This window comes from Macrobrachium nipponense, chromosome 11, assembly GCF_015104395.2.
Source record: "Macrobrachium nipponense isolate FS-2020 chromosome 11, ASM1510439v2, whole genome shotgun sequence".
Classification (NCBI taxonomy): domain Eukaryota; kingdom Metazoa; phylum Arthropoda; class Malacostraca; order Decapoda; family Palaemonidae; genus Macrobrachium; species Macrobrachium nipponense.
In genome coordinates this window covers 93,729,755-93,750,385 of record NC_061087.1, presented here as the reverse complement: position 1 = coordinate 93,750,385, position 20,631 = coordinate 93,729,755, and the positions used below count along the sequence as shown (strand labels likewise).

The 20,631-nt window shown below is 44.0% G+C and overlaps 1 protein-coding gene across 2 annotated transcripts in view; it reads left to right on the top strand.

Moving 5' to 3' along the window:
* LOC135207379 (protein RRP5 homolog) overlaps window positions 1–20,631 on the top strand; it is a 150,189-nt gene that overhangs the window by 83,661 nt on the left and 45,897 nt on the right. For both annotated transcript variants that reach the window (XM_064239118.1, XM_064239111.1), the window contains exons 6-8: window positions 11,819–11,995; window positions 12,921–13,111; window positions 13,487–13,677. In XM_064239118.1, the coding sequence (XP_064095188.1) occupies window positions 11,819–11,995; window positions 12,921–13,111; window positions 13,487–13,677 (559 nt within the window). The remainder of the gene's footprint in view (window positions 1–11,818; window positions 11,996–12,920; window positions 13,112–13,486; window positions 13,678–20,631) is intronic.

The following is a 20,631-nucleotide window of genomic DNA, read 5'->3' as shown; positions in this document are numbered from 1 at the left end:
CATCATGAAATCTGTGGTAACTTCTCCACATTTGGATGTTATCCTTATCCCCCAAGGATTCATGAACTTCTTGTTTTGTATGTGCAACTTACCCAGTTATTATGTAGCTATAAGTTCCATGTAGTACAGCAGCTTGAATTCAAAATTTGCAGGTAACACTTCAAACTTTGTAGGTGACAATTCTGCCCACTAGCAGGAGAATAGGAATGACTGTATGCAGAAAGATGAGTTTGTCCCTGCCATGGTCGGATAAACACTGATGATGGCGGTAGCTTGCTCATTATTTTCCAGTTATTTAATTGTATGTCAGTCGTGTGCATTCCCACTGGAATGCATATTTAGTAACTTTTAATGGAATCTCAGGATGAGTTTTTTCTTGTTTTTGTAAATGTTGAGTTGATTCATCAACTCACTCCGAGTGTCCAAAGTGCTCTTCAGCTCTTTGTAAGAATGGGAGGTCTCTGTCCATTTGGAGTTTTCAGAGGACCATCATTTTCATATAGTGATGTGGCAGAATCAAAGCTAAGTAAAAAATGCAAGCAAACTCCCCCACAGTTACGTTAATTGTACAAGCTGACAAAATTTCCCACAGCCACACTTTCCCCTTTATGTTACTTTTTACCCGCAGGACAATTGGTTCAATGACCTACTGAACACACAAAACACAAACACGTACTCACCTCAGGCTCCAGATACTCAGGGCTAGGCTGTGCTTTCCACTGGATATAGGCTAGTCGAGACACAACCACCCCCGACAATCACAACACAAAACAACCAACCGAAAACCACAACAAAGTAACAACCCAACAAATCACTGAGCCGACAAACACCAACAGCTCAAAACAACACAACAACCACACAACTCAACCCTGCACAACAACCCACCAACACTGCCTTAACTGCCACTCACAGACACTGAAATGCACGACCAACCTCTAACTTCACCACGACCAGAGAGACGCACAACTTTACAACACCAAAATCAATCAAATAAACACAACATCAACTGACCACCAACAGATAAGACTGCTACCCAAACCAACTCTATGACTTCAAGGACTTCCTTACTTCTTACGACTCCCGTAACACACTACTGCCACTGACATACACAACAGAGCGCCACAACAGACACATGCTCACGACCGCTATTCAACCACTCTCATTTATTCCTCTCTCTCTCTCTCTCTCTCTCTCTCTCTCTCTCTCTCTCTCTCTCTCTCTCTCTCTCTCTCTCTCTCTCTCTCTCTCTCTCTCTCTCACGCAACCCTTGGAGACATTGTCAAATATAATTTACCATCATTACTCCTCCATATTACCTCCCCTATTACATTTGACATTATCTCCATACACTCGCAACATCCACACTAAATCGCCTTTCGCAATACCCAAGGATGCTCAGATGCAGGCCTGCTGGATCTTGTTTGAGGACCCTCATACATTCTTTCAGTTACATCGTCATTCACTTCTTCCAAACCACTTTCATTCAAACTCCCATTTTCTCCCTCACTACCATCCTCCCAAATCCCATTCACTACTTCATCGATATCTTCCAGCTCTGGTTCCAACATCTCCCCTATTTCTGCCACCAAACCCCTCAGTTTATCCATACTTCTGTCAAACTCCTACAAAGACTTATCCATTCTATCAACTACCTCTTTACTACTCAGTTTCCTTCCCACTGAAGTCTCATTTATCCTTGTTAACTCAAACCCACATACACTACGAGTATCATTTATTCCCTATCATTTATTCCCTCAAAGTTGTCCGTAGCACACACTTCATCAACCGTTTGCACCTTACCACCAACCCCCTTACCATGCCGTTCACGCTTTTTCCTTCCACTTCCTTTCTCTCCATACACTCTTCTGCTTTCTTCCATACTCAGCCAACACTAACTGTCGATCTCCCAAACCCATTTGTTCACTGACAGTCGGCTCATACTTATTCACCCTCAACCATTCACTCATCGCATTCACCCGATCATACTGTGGTACTTCACTCTACTTACGGAGCTGGTTATGGTATGCCCTAACCTCATCCATTCCCCCACCTACTCGCAATATCCCCAAAACATAACTCGATCCACTCGGTCCCACTTCCAAAATCTCAAAAGGCCCTTCAAATTTCTCCCTTACTTTATTCACATTTCATTCTTCCTATCTCAACCACCTCTTTCAATACCTTATCCCCAATCTTAAAACCTTTCACTTGCTTTCTTCCACAAATCCCGATCACCTTCTGACAGACCCAACCGCGGCCTGACAATCCTTTCAAAATTCAACATACCCATACTCTTCTGCAGTGTGGCGTTATATACCCACACTGCACGTCCTACATATACATCCCAATCATTGTCGCCCTTACTCATCATTCGCAAAATCTCAGTCATCGTTCTAACAGTCCTTGCAGCCAGACCATTTGCACTGGGCATATACGGAGTAGAATACACATGCACAATACCCCATTCCTTCAACATTTCTTCAAATTCCCATCCCACAAACTCAGGTCCATTATCACTCAACATTTTTGCTGGCTTACACACACCCATGGGCAACATCACTTGACCTACCATTCGCGCAACAGTATCACTCCTCTTATCTTTGATGGGAACCACATAGACAAATTTACTCATGTGATCCACCATCACAATCATCCCCACATGTCTTCTCACAGTAATAGGCAAAGAAACAAGCATTTCAAACGGCTCTTTCATCTGCAATCGCAACACAGGTGGACTTGCATGCACAAACCGTTACTTTCCCCTCTGACAGTCTTCACACGTGACAGCCACATCCACACAAATCTTATTCAACCCAGGGGCATACAATCTCTCTCATACATTCCCACAATTTATTTTTCCCAATATGCCCAAACCAATCATGCACCAACAAACACATACTCACAGCAGACTCAACAGAAAACACCGGCACATACACTTCCCTGCCATACACACCTTCCTGATGTAAATATTACACTGTTTTTACACACTACAAACCGTTTAGCAACCTTCTTATATACATACAACTCACATGGCCAGTCTTCCACATGCACTCCTCCCAAAACACATTGTCGCAACACTTATCTCCAGGCACTCATTTTGCATTTCCTCAATCTCTTCCTCACTCATCAGATCATTCTCACTCCTAGCAATATCAATCATACCCACAAAGTTTGCTACAAATACATTACTATCTTGAATCCTAGCTACTTGTCTGCCCCCCTTTCTAAGAATTCTGGTTCCTATATCTACGTCTATTATCATGGCTCCTCAAAAAATCTATCCCTATCAAAAAGCAAGATGGTATATCATTTTCTCCTATAACTACAAAGTTATGTATTACTTCAAGATCTCCTAACTTAACCTTTAACCGTACCTCTTCCCATACTAAAACACTTCCTTGTCCTAACCCATGTATTCTTACACTTGTACACTACCTTTTCACTTCCCAATTGCATCTCTCAAGTTCACTCACCACTGACCCACTCACCAAGGAAACTTGTGCCCCTGTGTCAACCAAACTACAATACTCACTATTATTTACTCTGACAAACGTCACCATTTTCCCTCGAGTCCCATGCATACACACATTCACTACCACGTCCACCTGGTTATCCACATCACAATCCTCCTCATCACATTCATCCTCAGTTAATTCCCCATTTCCACAATTCTGACTCAGATCCCCTTCACAGTCCCTTTTTGTAACCAACCAATTACAACCACGTTCCCCGCACTGAATCATCAAAACCCCATGTTCATTACCTGTACTCACCCTTCCTCGATACTCAACCGGTCTGTCCCATCCAAAATACAAAAACACTTTCATTCCAAACAACTCAGCTACTGCTGACAACAATTTATGCAATATTTCCCCTTCCCCACCTTGTTCCTCCGCATATGGCACTTCCTTCTGCACATCACTCATCAACTTCACTCGCAACTCATTCGCACTACCGGGTACCTCTTCAACCACACCCTTACCTTCCAAGTCTTTCAATGCTGAAAACAAACATTCCCACACTCTGTCATCCCCTTCAAACCTCTCTTTTACAACCAACCCCTCAGGTACCTTATTCAGATCCCAGTCACTTTTCACAACACCATTATCCTTACCATGCATCCTAGACATCATATTAGCAATCACATTTTTACTCCCCAGCACATATTCTTAAGCTAAAATCAAACTCACTCAAATCCTCAATTGTCCTTGCGATCTTAGCATTCACACTATCCTTCTTGATCATGTACACTAACAGCCGATGATCTGTCCTTATGACAAATTTTACCCCACACAAAAACACTTTCAACGCTCTCACACAAAACCTTATTGCCGCAAACTCCTTCTCAACCACTGAATACTTCAGCTCTGCTTTATTAAAATCTTTACCCACATATGCAATCACTCTCAATTGTCTCTCCCCATTCACCTCTTGCATCTGCACCAAGCATCCTCACTGTAGTCTGGAAAAGCCAAGGTGACATCTCTAGCACCCTCCTCTTTCAATCTCTCAAATGCTCCCACCATTCGCTCATCCCACCTCAGCTTAGTACAAATTTTCTTCCCGGTCCGTTCAGTCAACGGCTTCTCTATACCCTAACAATCCCTAATAAATTTCCTCCCGAACTCATTCAAACCCAAAAAAACCTTTAACTCCCGCACGGTCTGGGGACGTGGAAACTCCTTGACTTTTTCCACAAACTTTTCACTCGCACTCCACTTGCACTCACCTTATGACCAAGAAATTCCACTTCCCCAGCCAACCACGTACACTTCTCCAGCTTCACTTTCACTCCAACCTCTTCCAACCGCTCTAACACCTTCTCAAGGAGTTCCATATTCTCCTCAACAGTTTCACTTGCAATCAAAACATCATCTATAAACACAGTCACCTTCCTTCTATCAAAACCAGCCAAAACTACATTCATCTCCCTCTGGAAGGCAGCAGGCTTGTTAGCCAATCCAAAACTTAACCTCTTGAATTGATAGTGACAGCTACCACTCGAAAAAGTTGTAACACGCCTATTCCCTTCCTCGAGGCATCTGGTAATAGTCCCTTACCAAATTAATTTCGTGAACACTCATCCCATGCATTTTATACACACAATCAACCACCACATTCATCGGGAATCGCTCCTTCACAGTCACTTCATTCACCCTCCAGTAACCCATACACATCCTCAAACTCCCATTTGTCTTATGCACTGGGACTATGGGACTATTCCAAGCACTCTCGCTCCTCTCGATCACTCCTATTCTCTCAAGTTCCTTACACTGTCCCTCAATCTCTCGGGTAATAGGCGCAGAAAAGTGTCGGGGACGCTGATATACATATGGCGATATTGTCTTTCAAAACTATCTTAAACACATGAAACTTAGATCCCTAAAATCCTTGTCACCACGGCTCAACGCACCCAGCCTATCCCACAACATCTGCATCAACCGCTCCCTCTCATCATCACCATGATTTTCATCCACCTCAATTCTTTCTCTCGACTCGTCATACTTCCACTCATCATACTTCCACTCATCACTTTCTTTAATGCTGCCTGTCATCACCCGCCGCACCTTAACATATCTTTCATCGTCCACATTCACCAATGTATATAACAACCCCACACAATCACCTTCATGTATACCCCGCACTCGCTTTTTCCTAACACTCGGCAATGAGGCTACAAAAACCCCAGGGGTTTCTCCATATCTAAAACCCTGTCATACACATGCACGCTCGCTTTTACCAACTTGTTCGCAGCCATACCCTGAACCACATATGCACACTTGTCACCTTTGACAATCCCAAGACTATCTGGCCATGCAACTTTCACACTAACAACTTCTCCAACTTCTCTCGGTACTTTTACACTCTTTCGCAACCAATGGTTCTCTCTTCCATATTTTACTGCTTACCCCTCCATCCCTATCCAAAAACAACTCTCCACATACATTCCCCTTCCCATGCAATTCAATTATATTCATGCTTGGACGGACCACCATCCCACACTTCTTCAGGAACCTGTACCCTAACAACATATACTTATCGCTCATTCCCTCGATCACATAAAAGTCACTTTCATCCATCACTACCCCTTCGATTTCTACATTTCCTATTCCTCGTACCTCCCCTTTACATTTCCTAATTTCACACTCACTCCACAACTTGTCACATCCATTCTTAAAAAGAATACCAACACTGCACCTGGTATCAATCAAAGCAACCAAACACACCCCTTTGCACCTCATTTTTACACTCATACATTCATGAGCTCTTCCTCTAAACCCTTTTTCATGCAACAATCTTCACACACATGCATCACTCTTGCTGCCCGCACACCAGAGGACCCACCCAACTGAATCCCCTTTGTACCTAGTTTCCCGAATTTCCAACCTGACTCACCCTCTTTTGCCTACACAGACTCGCTACTTGACCTTCCATTCCACATTCAACACATTTCACCCGCTGTTCTTTACACATCCTAGCATAATGGCCATTCTTCCCACAATTACCACAAACTTCAGTCACACAGGTACCCCGACATGCACTTGCTATGTGCCCTACTTGCCCACACCTGTAGCATTTAATATCCTTATCTTTCTTACACTCACTCACTAAATGCCCCGTTTGTCCACACCCAAAGCATGGTCCCAACACCCACCGACATTCATTCTTCTTGTGTCCTGGCTTTCCTCATCTCTAACACTGCTGCTTTCGTTCACGACTAACTGACCCTACTCTTCCAACGCTTGCACTCTGATCTCTCATAGGGTTAACCATACTTACATTACTTGCTCTAACACTCCTATCAACCACTCACTCTGCCATTCGCCTTGGCCCTTCTAAAACTGCTTCCCTATAGCTCTTAAACTCTGGTACAACCTCAGCTACTTCCGTCCTAACACAACACTTCTACTACTCTTTTTCATACAGCTGTCTAACTCTTAATCCTCTTACTATTTCCAAAATGTCGTTCCACCTCAACCTTTCATTCGTCCATCGCATTTTCTCCTTACGTTTCAGATTTACAAACTCATACGCACTCTCAGGCACAGTTGCCAACAACTTCCTCACTAACTCTTTACACTCATTTATCCCTTTGTCCCCAAACTTTTTCCTGGCTAATGTTTCCAACCTGCACACATACATTGACAACAACTCACCAACATTCATTCTTGCCTCATGAAAACCATGTTTTCTCCTATATCTAAAGTTTCCCGTTGGACGAGTGGACTTAACGCTCGACTACCAATCTGGTGGTCCGAGTTCGATTCTCGGCTCGGCCAACGCGAAATCAGAGGAATTTATTTCTGGTGATAGAAATTCATTTCTTGAAGTAATGTGGTTCGGATCCCACAATAAGCTGTAGGTCCTGTTGCTAGGTAACCAAATGGTTCCTAGTCACGTAAAAATATCTAATCCTTCGGGCCAGCCCTAGGAGAGCTGTTAATCAGCTCAGTGGTCTGGTAAAACTAAGATATACTCAACTTTTTTTCCTATATCTAACATTACTCTTTATCCTCTTCACCTGTTCCACAATCCTGGCTTTCACACACTCATAAGGCACATTCCTTACACTCATCACTACCCCATACATACTCAACAAAACTCCTGTCAAAAAGCTACCCAACTCTCTTGCCCAGACTCTCTTGTTATTCCCATACTTAGTCACACAATACTTCTCATATTCCTTTAAAAAGTCCCCTATGTCCCTGCTACCGTATTCCTCGTATTGTGCACATTGGGGTACCTCTCTCATATACACAGCCTTTTGTACTTCCTGCTCACTCACTCTCACTTTCACTACTTCCATTCTGATCCCTCTCAACCTCGTCCGAATACAATGAATCAACTTCCATACTAACAACCATGCTCTTGATTACGCTCTTCTTACCCTTCTTCTTTCTACCTACCTTTTTCCACTTACTGCTATCTAAATCACTCGGCCGTTTCCCCAACGCATTCAATCCTAGTCTCATCCTGTCCGACATCCTTATTAGCCTTCTTTCCCTTAGTCTTCTTCTTTTCCTCAGCCCCCTTCTTATTCTTGTCCTCACGTTTATCCTTATCCTGTGTCTTCCCCTTCTTTCCCTTACCTATCACAACCAAATCACCTTCGTCACTCGTACTCTCATCCACTCGCTCTTCCACTTTCTTTACCCTCCTGGCCCGTCACAAGACCCAGTAGGCCTACCTCCTACTGCTCCTTCTCCCATGAACCCCTTCATCATCTGCACTGCATTCATCATTACCCCAAATTTTTCATCCATTTTCTCAACCATTCTCTCTTCCGCTCCTTTTACCTCTTCTTTCATTTCCACTTTTGCACTCCTTAGTATTCCTCTCATTTCCTCTAACTTGATCTTCAGCTCCTCACATTCTACCCTTAACATCTCATTCTCCACTTCCAACCTTTCCTTAGCTTCCCTCGCCAACCTTAGCTCCTCCTTCAGCCTCTCTATCTCCTTCAACCCTTCCATCCTTACTTTCTCCACCAATCACACAACTCACTACCTCAGTCGTCCTGCAGCTGTCGCACCAACCGTCCCTGTTTGGGCGCCAAAAATTTCTGTGGCAGAATCAAAGCTTAGTAAAAAAAAAGCAAGCAAACTCCCCCACAGTTACGTTAATTGTACAAGCCAACAAAATTTCCCACAGCCGCACTTTCCCCTTTACGTTACTTATTACCTGCAGGACAGTTGGTTCAACGATCTACCGAACACACAAAACACAAACACGTACTCACCTCAGGCTCCAGATACTCAGGGCTAGGCTGTGCTGTCCGCTGGATATAGGGTAGTCAAGACACAACCACCGTCGACAATCACAACACAAAACATCCAACCGAGAACCACAACAACATAACCCAACAAATCACTGAACCGACGAACACCAACAGCTCAAAACAACACAACAACCGCACAACTCAACCCTGCACAACAACCTGCCAACACCATCACTACCCCAACTGCCACTCACAGACACCAAAATGCACAACCAACCTCTTTAACTTCACCACAACCAGACAGACACATGAACAACAACTTTTCTACACCAAAATCAATCAAATAACACAACATCAACTGACCACCAACAGATAAGACTGCCGCCCAAACCAACTCTATGACTTCAATGACTGCCTTACTTCTTACAACTCCCTGTAACACACTACTGCCACTGATATACACAACAGAGCGCCACAACAGACACAGGCTCACGACTGCTATTCAACCACTCCTCTCTCTCTCTCTCTCTCTCTCTCTCTCTCTCTCTCTCTCTCTCTCTCTCTCTCTCTCTCTCTCTCTCTCTCTCTCTCTCAACCCTTGGAGACATTGTCAAATATATACTACCATCATTACTCCTTCGTAACGATATGGCATGAGCAACCACTTCTTGTTCTATCAGCAAAGTGAAGTAATTTTGGGTCTGGTCAGTACTAGGATGAGGGACCGCCTGAGAACACCAGGTGCTGTTGGCGTATCCGATTCATCCTCTGACTAGGATGTATTACTTTATGGACTTTTACCTTTAACCTCTGCCCCCTTATCTTACATACTTTTTATGCCTCATACATCCATATTGCCCTCGAACTACTGGGTATGTAATCGCTCCCCGTTTCTCAATAATTTTATGGAAATTAAAGTTTTCATACCATTTTTAGTGACGACATGGTACAGTGGAAGGAAGAATAGGATTTTTTCCTATTATCTCTTCACTTTGTAATAAGGTGTCGAGTTTTACAGGGCCATTTTCAGTGGATGGGTTGTGGTTTTATCTCAGTGTAGGTGACAATGTTGTATGGTTGTTTTTATTAGGTGCTGCGGCCTGGGAAAGGGCGAGTACTTATCACTTTACCAGCATTCAGACAGAAAACCTTTGCTGTAAAGCTTCTGCTTATATAGTAGGCGACTCTTGGCTATACTGCCACATCACTACAGGTTGACCACCAACCATAGGCAGTATCCCAGTAGCTCTCTTAACTGATAAGGAACGACAAGTATTGTATTCAATGCTAGCAACTTTTTCTACTTCATTTTGTAGTAGTAGTATATGTCCATGTCTCCCATCTCCTGTCAATGTGGGAATCAGCTATGCAATTACTGGGCAAGTTGCATATACAAAAATGACATTTTTATAATAAAATTACTTTTTGTATATACTTAACCAGTAATTACAGATTCAGAGTCCACCCTCCTCCCAGCTGATGACATGAGGCATGAACATACTGATCTTTCTGCCTACAGTCGTTCCTATTCTCCCGCTAGTGGCCAGAACTATCACCTAGTTTGAAGTGTTACCTGCAATTTGTTAATTCATGCTGTTGTAATAAGTTGATCTTGTAGCTATGTAATTCCTGGGTAAGTGTATACAAAAAGTTATTTTATTATAGAAATGCTTTAATCCATGACATTGGCTGAATTCCATTACTGCTTTGCTCTCAGCTTTTCTGTCAATGCTGTGATTTCCCATCACTTGCTGAAAGAGCATTTCTGTCCATTCCTATGTGGCCTGGCCACTGGAGTCTTCAGTACCAGTATTCCCTGTGGTCTGACTGTGACTTTTCTGTCACTGTACCTGATAACCTTTCTTAACACTTGCTTTTCTTATTTTATTTTTCTCAATTGAAATTGTTTACAAAATTGAATTATGGTAACCTCTTGTGATCTGCATGTGAACAAAGTATGCAAGGTAAGTTTTTTTGCAGCGGTGAGATTTAGATACAGTGTAAAGGCGTTCCTTGACCATATTTTGCGGCAGCATTACCGTAAACATCTCTGGAATTTGTTTGTTCACATATTTTTGTTAACGTAAATTCGTGTTAGTGATTTCGCTTTCATTGTACTGTAAGTTCCTTTATAGTGTTGCGTGTGAACTTAATGACTTACGTTATTAGCCATGGGTCCCAAGAATGTTGCTGAAGTTAACGGAAAGAAGGATATTTTCTATGGAGACGAAGATGGAGATAATCAAGAAGTGTTGATGTTTTCTGCCATTTGTTAATGTTTTTCATAAAGTTTAGTGTTAATGTTTTCTGCCATTTTTTAATGTGTTTCGTAAAGTTAAGTGTTCATGTTTTCTGCCATTTGTCCTCCCCCTCTGTCGCCACTTTCGGACATCACCTCACTCGAAAGGCAAGGTTCCACATTTTACTACATACATATGTACATGTACACACACTATTTCTTGTACCCTGTACACTAATACACTTTATTTACAGGTACAGTAACAGTTAGGTTAAGTATTGAATGGTCCAAATTGTTGTATTTCATTGTTTATTGGTCAATTTAGCTTTACGTATTATAAAATTTTCTGTGATGTTTTTGTAGGGAACGAATTAGGCAATTTACATGTAAAACGTAGTTCTAGATACGAAAAAATCAGGTTACGAAGGCCGCTTCGGAACGGATTAATTTCGTAACCTGAGGCACTACTGCACTACTGTACTTCTCTAGGATGTTATTCTTTTTGGTTCATCATTTTTTATTCAGCTGTAGGAGGAAATTTACCATCACTGTAGTGGGAGATTTACCAGTCTGTTGTGTTTAGATTGAAGGTCTATATATATATATTATATATATTAATGGTGTTTGTGGCTATGTTAAAAATGAAGTTTTCCTGTAGTAACAGGAGAGTGTCTCCCTTAGTGGAGCAGCTAACTACACATAACTTTCAGCTTGGCTAATCAATGAAATTTTTGCTGTTTCCTTAAAACGGTAAATGTGAAAAAAACCTAAAGTTATTCTAGAAAAATAATTGTTGGTTTTATTACTACATTGTTGCTGCTGCTAGTCATTCTTATTTCATTAATATTTTGGTTTTTCAGTGAACCTCTGTCTGATACCCCAAGAAGTGAATTTTGGTGTTGCTGCTTCTAGACTTCGAAAAGGTGTATTGTTGCAGTGTGTTGTAGCAAGCATCGAAGACAATGGATATGCTATGGAAACAGGCATTTCAAATGTAAAAGTAGCATTTTTGAACAGAGCACACGCTGAAGGTGCAGGTAAGCAGTGATTTTTTCTTTTGAGTCCTTCTGTTCTGTTTTTGTAGCTTCAATAAACAACTGACTTACATCACCAAGGAATGCTAGAAAGTTGAAATGGAAATATTGGTTCTGTAAAGGTGCAGCTATAAATTGTCCATGCTTTTAAAGTATGTAATCTGTAATTTATGCCTCTCAGACTCTTAATCATTTTGTTGTGGATGGGGATCCATACCTAAGATAGACACTTCATGACTCATCTGTGTGTGTAGCTGAAGCTTTCTTACCATTTTCCTGTGTGTGTTGTTTTTTTATGCTTTCCAGACTTTCTGTTAACAACCTTTGTGGTACTTTGAATATTTTTCATTGATGTATGAATGTGTAGGAGGTTGAGGTTGGATGGCATTCCTCATCTGTAAAATTTAATTGAATGTCATGTTGTGTTCCCCTTGGATTCATCCTGTGTAGTTGCCCAATTTCTTCAGCTTGGTCTTGCTCCAATTTTCACATCATGTTTATTAACATATTTTATACATGAGCTTCATGAGAGTAGATATGGGCCTCAATGCATTGTTAAATGCCTTTAAAACTGTAATGGACAATTCTGTTCAGTCTGATTTAATTACTTTTCCTGTAAATTTGACAGCTTGGGTAATTAGTATGTTTTCTTCTTTAATCCATCTCTTCCTGTGTTTGAATTCCTAGCTCATGATAAATGAAGAGAAAAAGTTGGCATCATATACAGGTCTGGCCATGCAGAAGAGGTCTCTCTCAATCTTAAACATAATGAGATGGTATGATTGGGTATTTCCTGACCTGAGAATTAAGGCTACAGTTTAAAAAAAAAAACTATAAAAAAAACTGTGTAATAATTAGAACATATAATATTATACTTGAGCATTTACCTCAAACCTTTGCTTAATATGTCATTTTAATATTCATACAGGGATTGTTGGTGTTGGCAGTGTAGTGTGGTGTATAATTACAAAGGTGAAGACTACTGAAGAAGGGAATACTGTGCATCTCAAGTTAAGTGCAATTCCCAATGAAGTGAATGAAGCCTCCTGTGATGTCACATATACAGATGACCTTTCTCTGCTTCTTCCTGGAACAGCCATTTCAACAACTGTCACTATGGTTAGAAAGTTTAAAGATTTTTTTGTTATAGTATATTATTTTATTTAAAAGTTCTGACTATGCCAGTACTTAACATTCACAGCTTCATGGTTTTAGTTTTAGGATAGCAGTCGTAAAAGTAAAATTATTGTGCAATAGTGTGGTGTGTATGTAGTTGTTTCCTATGTTCTTTTGTTCCATTGAAATAAAAACAAGCAGAGATTCATCTTTATCAAGAAATGAAAGTGTTGATAACATAGAAGACAGGCAAAACTGTAACTCAGAATGTACAAATATCAAGGTAATTTGGAAATATCATGGAGCTGTAACTTAGAATTTACAAGTATTAAGGTATAATTTTGGGAAAAGCATAATTTCCTTCTACATTCATTATAGGTTAAAAAGCATTACATGAGGCTACTCTTGGCTGAATCTGATGGAATTGTGGATCCACATCATCTTCAGTCACCATTAGACCAACTTGACAGTTATGAAGTTGGTCAGAAAGTCAAAGTACGGGTGATGTACATAACTCCACTTTCAAGAGTAGTTCATCTTACCTTACAGAGTAAGATATTCACAGAGAAGTAAGTACTAATGTAATTTGTTCTCTCATTTATTTTTATATTCTAAGGATGAAAACATTTTTAAATACTGAAAAAGTTTATATGCAAGTACAAACACTGCATTTTGACAATAATTACTTTTTGTACTAAAACCTTTAATCATGAATGGCCTTTAACCATTTGGAAAACATTCAAGTTCACAAATTTAAGCATTTCAAAGGAACTGGTTGCAGCCTGCATGCTTTGTCAATTTTATTTACTAATATATATTCTGCTGTGCACCTTTGGAACGGTTAGATAAGTTGCTGTTCTCCCCTGGACTCATTAGTGTTTTTACTTTTTAATGTTGTGCTACTGAGAGGATTTCATTTCGGTGCTTTTACATTTCATTTGTTCCGATACGCAATACAAACCATAGGTCCTTTAACAATAGGAATGTAACCTGTGGCAGCTGGAACCGGTCGTAAGCTTCGAACAAGGGAGTTCGGTAGTTAACTGCTTGTCCGACAGTCAGCGCACTGCGCGACTGGGAGGTGAAGAATCTCTTTGCTTTTGGCCGCACGGGGTGACAGACGTGTTCTCCACTTCTCTTTGCCCGCCTTTCGTCGTATGCTTTGGATGTTCAAAACTTTGGTTTGCTCTTTAATACTAGTGTGCTTGTGTCAAAATACTGAGTATTTGTGCATTTTGCATTTTTGTTATTATTATGGATTCTCGTGAGCTGGAGAGTCTCCCCCCCCCCCCCCCCCCCCCCACCCCCCCCCCCCCCCCCCCCCCATCAGCCGCAGACTATGCCCTTGTGTGGAGGGCCGTAAGTGTGGGGCCTTCCGCTCCTTTCCTAAGGTTGACCCTCATGAATTATGTGCTCGGTGCCGGGGGCGCGAATGCTCTCGCACCAAGCCTTGTGATATTTGTTGTTTGTGGTCAGAGGAGCAGTGGGCATGATATGAGGGGAGGAGGAAGCGACGTAAGCCTGCCAGGGAGTCATCGGAAAGTTCTCTGACTACTCCCCTGGTCACGGACACGTCGTCTTCTTTCCTTCCTCCATCTCGACTCCCATGTATGGCTCCTTCCCCTTTGGGGGGGGTTTCTCGCTCCTTCTCTTCGCCTGATCCGTCGAGCGTAGAGGAGGGGCTGAGATACCCCGACATTCAGTTGTACTCGGGGTCTTCCTTTCACTCGGGGTGGGACTTGTCCCCCCCAGGCGAGGGGGAACCCCACCTACTAACCCGACCTTTGCCTCCTTAGGTGTGCCTGCCGCGGGTGACGACCTCGGCCAGGTTTGGTTCTCGCTGGGTCTCCAGGGGACACCGAGTGTTTGGGGGCTGTTGCATCACCTGGCGAGTGGCTCTGCACCAGTAACACACGGTCCGGTAACCACCACTACTACCACCGTCTCGACCCCTGGGTATGCCGCCCCTCCTCACCTTGTTTACACTCAACATGTGACTATGGTAACACCTTCAGCTGCTGTTCAGGCGCCGCTTCCAGGTATTCCGAGGAGGGTCGTGACACCGCTGCCCGGGTTCGCCGCTCTCGCCTCAGCCCCTGACTTCCGGTGCCCCAAGAGCTCGCCCCTGGACCTGCCGCCAGTACCCAGGATGTCGCTGGCCGCTGCCCCGCCTCCTGCCGTACCTGCCGTTCCTGCTGTGCCTGCTGTACCTGCCGTACCTGGACCAACCCCTGCTGACGTCGTTCCTGCCCGTGGTGTTGCTGCTCCAGTTGCAGGTCCTTCTGGACAGGTGCAGCCGGGCCGTGTTGCTTCGGCGATTGCCCCGGCTCCGTCCTGGATGGAGGACCTGACGACTGTCCAGAGGAAGCTGACGAAGAAGAAGAGGAAGAGGAGGAAGGTGTTGTTGTCGTCTTCATCGTCTTCTTCGTCGTCTTCTGCTGCCGCCTCTTCCCCTTCGACTTCCAAGGCTTCACAGCCGAGGAAGAAGAAGGCCGCCTCCTCCCCCCCTAAGAAGTCTCCTTTGGGAACTTCTAAGGGCCTGTCTCACTCCAGTGTGACGGGGGGGTCTTCTGCTGGTCCTCCCGCTCCTTCAGGAGCGGGGCCCGTCTCTCCTTCCGCAAGGAAGAAGAAGACGGGGACCAGAGGGGTATCGGCTAACACCGGTACCTCCTCACCTGGTGCTAGGGGCTCTGCGGGCGACTGCGCAGCCAAGGCTCAGCCTTCCGAGTTCACTCGGCGCCAGGACCGAGGCACGGAGCGGAAGACTGGTGAGAGTCGCTCAGGTGACTCGCGCCAGACCAGCGATCGCTCTTGTAGCGATCCGCTGGTACCCAGGGTTGACGCGACAGTCCCAGACCAGCTGCGGGCTGAGGCAAGGAAGAGGTCCCCTCGGTCACCGGGGTTCCAGCGGCATGACACGCCGTGAGGACAGGCCCCGCTCCCACCACGACAGCGGACTCTGCCGGTTCCCTGACCGCCGCTCCCACCGGGACAGGCCGGGTAGGGGGGACCAGCAGCAGCTCCTCTGACGCTCAGGACCGGAGCCGCTGTTCTCGGTCCAGCCGCTCTCCCCCCGGAGAGCCGTGAGACCAGGCCTGCAGCTTGATCGCCACCGCGGGTTGGCAATAACCTGCAGCCCCCCAAGCACACCGGTTCTGCCGGTGGGCGAGGGGGGAGCGTCAGGTCTTCCTCTCTGATCCTTTCAACTTCCTCGGGTTACACCGGGAAGAGTGAGGCAAACCGGAGTGATCGTGGGGAGCGCGCTCCTCACAGTCCCACCACGACGCCCTACAAGCCTGGCACGGTCTTAGGACCGACCAGATTGTATGCACAAGTGGCCGGAGGAGACCAGGAGGGGTCTGTTGCAGTTCCTCCTCCTGAAGGAGGAGGGTCTCGGGAGGCGCTCTTGCTGGAGGGACTTGACGGTCTGACTCCACAGGTCTTCCAAACTCCCAGGACCAGGGAGGAGGAATGTCGAAAGCCGCAAAGAGGATGTAGAGCATCCCCTCCGGTCAGGCGTCCCTTCGGCAGGCTCTGTTATCTCGACCCAGACTGCCATGGATCGCCACAGAAAAGGCATCCCGAGGAAGTGCTTTTCTTCTTCCGAAGTCACCAGCCAAACTCGAGCCGCCAGTCAGGCGCGAGCCACGTTCCAGCAACCAGGCGCGAGCCACGTTCCAGCAGCCAGACGCGAGGCTCCTCCCAAGCGCTAAACAGCTAGCACGAGGCGCCAACCAGCCGCGAAGCGCCAGCCAGGCGCTCGGGGAGAAGTCCTCTAAGTGGATCCTTCACAAACCCCAGAAGCTTTTCTCTGCGTTGATGGGCTCTCTGGTTAAGGACCCTCCTCACAAGAAGGACATCGCTCTTCCGTATCAAGAGCTCTTAACCCTCCTCGCAAGAGACGCTCCTCTCAAGTCAGGAGCCCTTTACCGAGAAGTTCCGAGCGCCTCCCATTAGGTGCTCTTCTGCAGTTAGCCGCTCCTCTTCTAACAAGCGGGCTCTTCTTGGCAGGCGCTCCTCTCCTTGCAGGTGCTCTTTTGCGCCTACCAAACACTCTTCTCAAGCAGGCGCCTTATTCCTAGTAGGCGCCCTTCTTCAGAGAACTCCTATTCTATTTTCAGGACTGCGCTGCCTAGTGGGGACCTTCGGCTCCTACCTGGCGTAAGCCGTGAGGGATCCTTCCCCTCTCTCGATTTCTACGGGAATCGAGACGACCACCAACTGCTGATTGTCTGATGAATTCGGTGGGGGTTTTGCCGAGTGCTTTAGATTCTGCTGAATTTCTAGCACTCGCAGTGTTCGAATGTTTTTACAATCTCTTAACACTTAAGAGAAACCATGGTCCAAAGTTTTTTGTGAATTAATACCTAAAGCTCTGTCATTGTAATAGGGCCCTAAATCCCCATTGATACGTGACAGGTCAAGGCTCTGTCATGTAAGTGGGTCAGCCCCCATTGACATGATCCAAAAAGGCTTTGTCATGTAAGTCGGGTAGTCTCCATTGACAAAGATCCTAATAGAAGGCTGCCATGTAAGTGTGTCAGCCCCCATTGACAAGATCCAAAAAGGCTCTGTCATGTAAGTGGGTCAGCCCCCATTGACAAGATCCAATAAAAGGCTCTGTCATGTAAGTGGGTCAGCCCCCATTGACACGATCCAAAAGAGCTCTCAGTCATAGGTCACTACCTCGCTGAGGCTCTTGAGGCAAGCAGACTCATAGACAGTGTTCATGAAGTCGTCTGCCCAATAAGTCGTCGGTTCTTGGTTCTCAATTGAAGTTTTCCTTCGGGAAAGACTTCTCCTTCATTCTCTTGACTAAAGAACAAAGCTGGTCGATCTCCAATCCTTACTCTCTTTCCTCGTAGGGAAAAGAAGATAGGACGGAGGTCGTTGTTCAGAAACCTACAAATATACTACGTATATTACGTTCGCAACATGATTCTGTTTAGCAGTTGATTTGTCCGAGGTGCAGACGCATATAGTAGTTACGTCTGATTATATATTGTATAATTGTTATGGGTATAGATAAGTGTGATTATATATTGTATAATTGTTATGGGTATTTTATGCATTGTTGAAATATGGTGGGTGTCCTATATATAGACAACATGTGGTAGATTCTAGAAGGTGTCTGTTAATGTATTTAAGTTGTGTTGTGACGTCATAGGCTGTGACGTCATAGACAAGATGGCGGCGGCGTCGGCAGGATGTAAACAATAACACGGGGAGTAGAAAGCACGTGTTGGTGGTGTGTGGTTGGTAGGGGAGAGCTCTCTGTCTGGTAGGAGTTGTTTTTTGGGTCGTAAGTCTTGTGGTGCTGGTGTTTTAAGGTGATTTCTGGAGTGTACTGGAGTTGGAGAAAGCGTACAGGTGGGTAGATTATTCATTTTTATAGAGAAAGAAAGGAGTTAGGCTAGGCCAAAATTCAAACTGGTAGCAGAGCGTGGTTGATCAAAAGATGCCTGGATCCGACAGTGAACAAAGGGAGACTACTAGATGGAGAAGGGAATGTCCTAGGTTTAGCGGGATACAAGAAGAATACAAAGAATGGAAAGGTCAAGCCGAAGATTGGCTATTGTTGTATGGAGAAGATACAAAATACCCGGCGATAGAAATGAGAATGAGCTTAAAAGGGAAAGCCCGAGAGCTAGTGGAAGCATTAGATAAAGATAAACTTACTGGTACAGAGGGTCCAAAGTTAATCCTAGAGAAACTAGATAAAGCCTATCTAAAAGACTCGGTAATGGAGAATTACGGTAGAATAAAAAGATACCTTCTAATAAGAAGAGAATCTAGTGAAAAATATGGCGGACTATTTAATTAGATACGAGAAGGCAGCATCTGATGTGTGAAAGAGCAATGGGGAAAGGCGCGCTTGAAGGCGAAGTCAAGGGGTATCATGTAATAGAGCAAGCAAATCTCACGGAAAATCAAAAACAAATGGTATTATCGGCTTGTGGGCAAGAAAAAGCTAGAGTACGGAAACAGTGTCGCAAACAATGAAAAGACTATTTGAGGGATTAGGGACTAAAGAGGAACGGGAATGGTGGGGTTCGTCAGAAGGCAATGCCAGTTCTGGGAGAGGGAGGGAAAACCAAAGATATCGGGGAAGATGGAACCGAGGAAGGGTGGTAGAAATCCTATAAACAAAGAAGGGAAGGTAACAGTATGTGCAATATGCAGCTCAGAATGGCATTGGGCTAGGGATTGTCCTCAGAATTTTCATAATAGGAAGAAAACTGAAACAAGACTAGAAGAAAATAAGGTAAAAACAGAAAATGGGACAGAAGAAGAAGAGGTTTATGTAGGAGAAGTTAATAAAATAGTGGAAGCATCATGGGAGGTGGTTGATGCAATTTTGGACACAGGGTGTAAATCAACAGTTTGCGGGGAATTGTGACTAGCACGTATTGTCATGGATTTGAGTCAGGAAGAGTTGAGGAGAATGAGGACACTAGGACAGAGTCTAATAAAGTGTTTAATTTTGGTGAGACATCTTATAAGTCCAGAGGAATAATAGAAATACCTGTGATACTAAAAAAACAGAAAGTTTTATTTGAAGACGGAAAATTTCTGCAAGGTGATATACCCTGGCTGATAGGTAAGCAAACCATGAGTAAAATGGGTATGACCCTAAATTTGAAAGAAAATTGTGTCATAGTAGAAGTATTAGGGGGAATGAAAGTAGAGTTAAGAGAAGACGAACAGGGTCATTTAAGAGTGCCTATAAGGAGGAGGAAGGTAGAAGAATTATTACTGGAGGGTTGGAAGGGAAAGAATCCGAGGGAAATTAAGAACACAATGAAGAAATTACATTTACAGTTTGGTCATGGAAGTGGAGATAAAATATGGAAGCTAACAGAGGAAGCACAATGGAGTAATGGGTTAATCGAAAAAGAAAAAGAGGAAATAAGAAAGTTACTAACGGAACTGATTAAAAATTGTGAGGTTTGTAAAAAAATACAAAAGAAACCCCGCCAAACCGGTAGTAGGGGCTTTTCTTGGAGTAAAACGTTCAATGAAGTCGTAGCGATGGATGTGGGAGAGATAGAAGAGAGAAAGTTCTTGGTAATAGTGGATATGGCAACGAGATATTGTCAGGCCTGTTGGATAAAAGATAAGAAACCAGAAACTATAATAAAGATACTTTTTGAGTGCTGGTTTGCTATATTTGGAGCACCCTCCAAAATATTGTCAGATAATGGGGGAGAATTTCAAAATGAAAAAGTAAGGAGGATGGCAGAAAAATGGAATATTAAAGTATTAGCCACAGCATCAGAATCTCCGTGGAGCAACGGATTATGTGAAAAGACCGTAGGCATGATCAAGGGAAGTGTAAGGAAGATGATGGAGGAAGAGGAAGTAGATTGGTCCCTAGCTTTGAAATGGGTAGTGAGTGCTAGGAACTGTTTAATGAATAATGGAGGTTTCTCTTCCCAACCAATTAGTATTTGGAAAAAACCCTTCACTGCCTAACCTAATAGGAGAAGAAAGTTCTAGTCCTGCAAGCAGAGAAAAAGGGA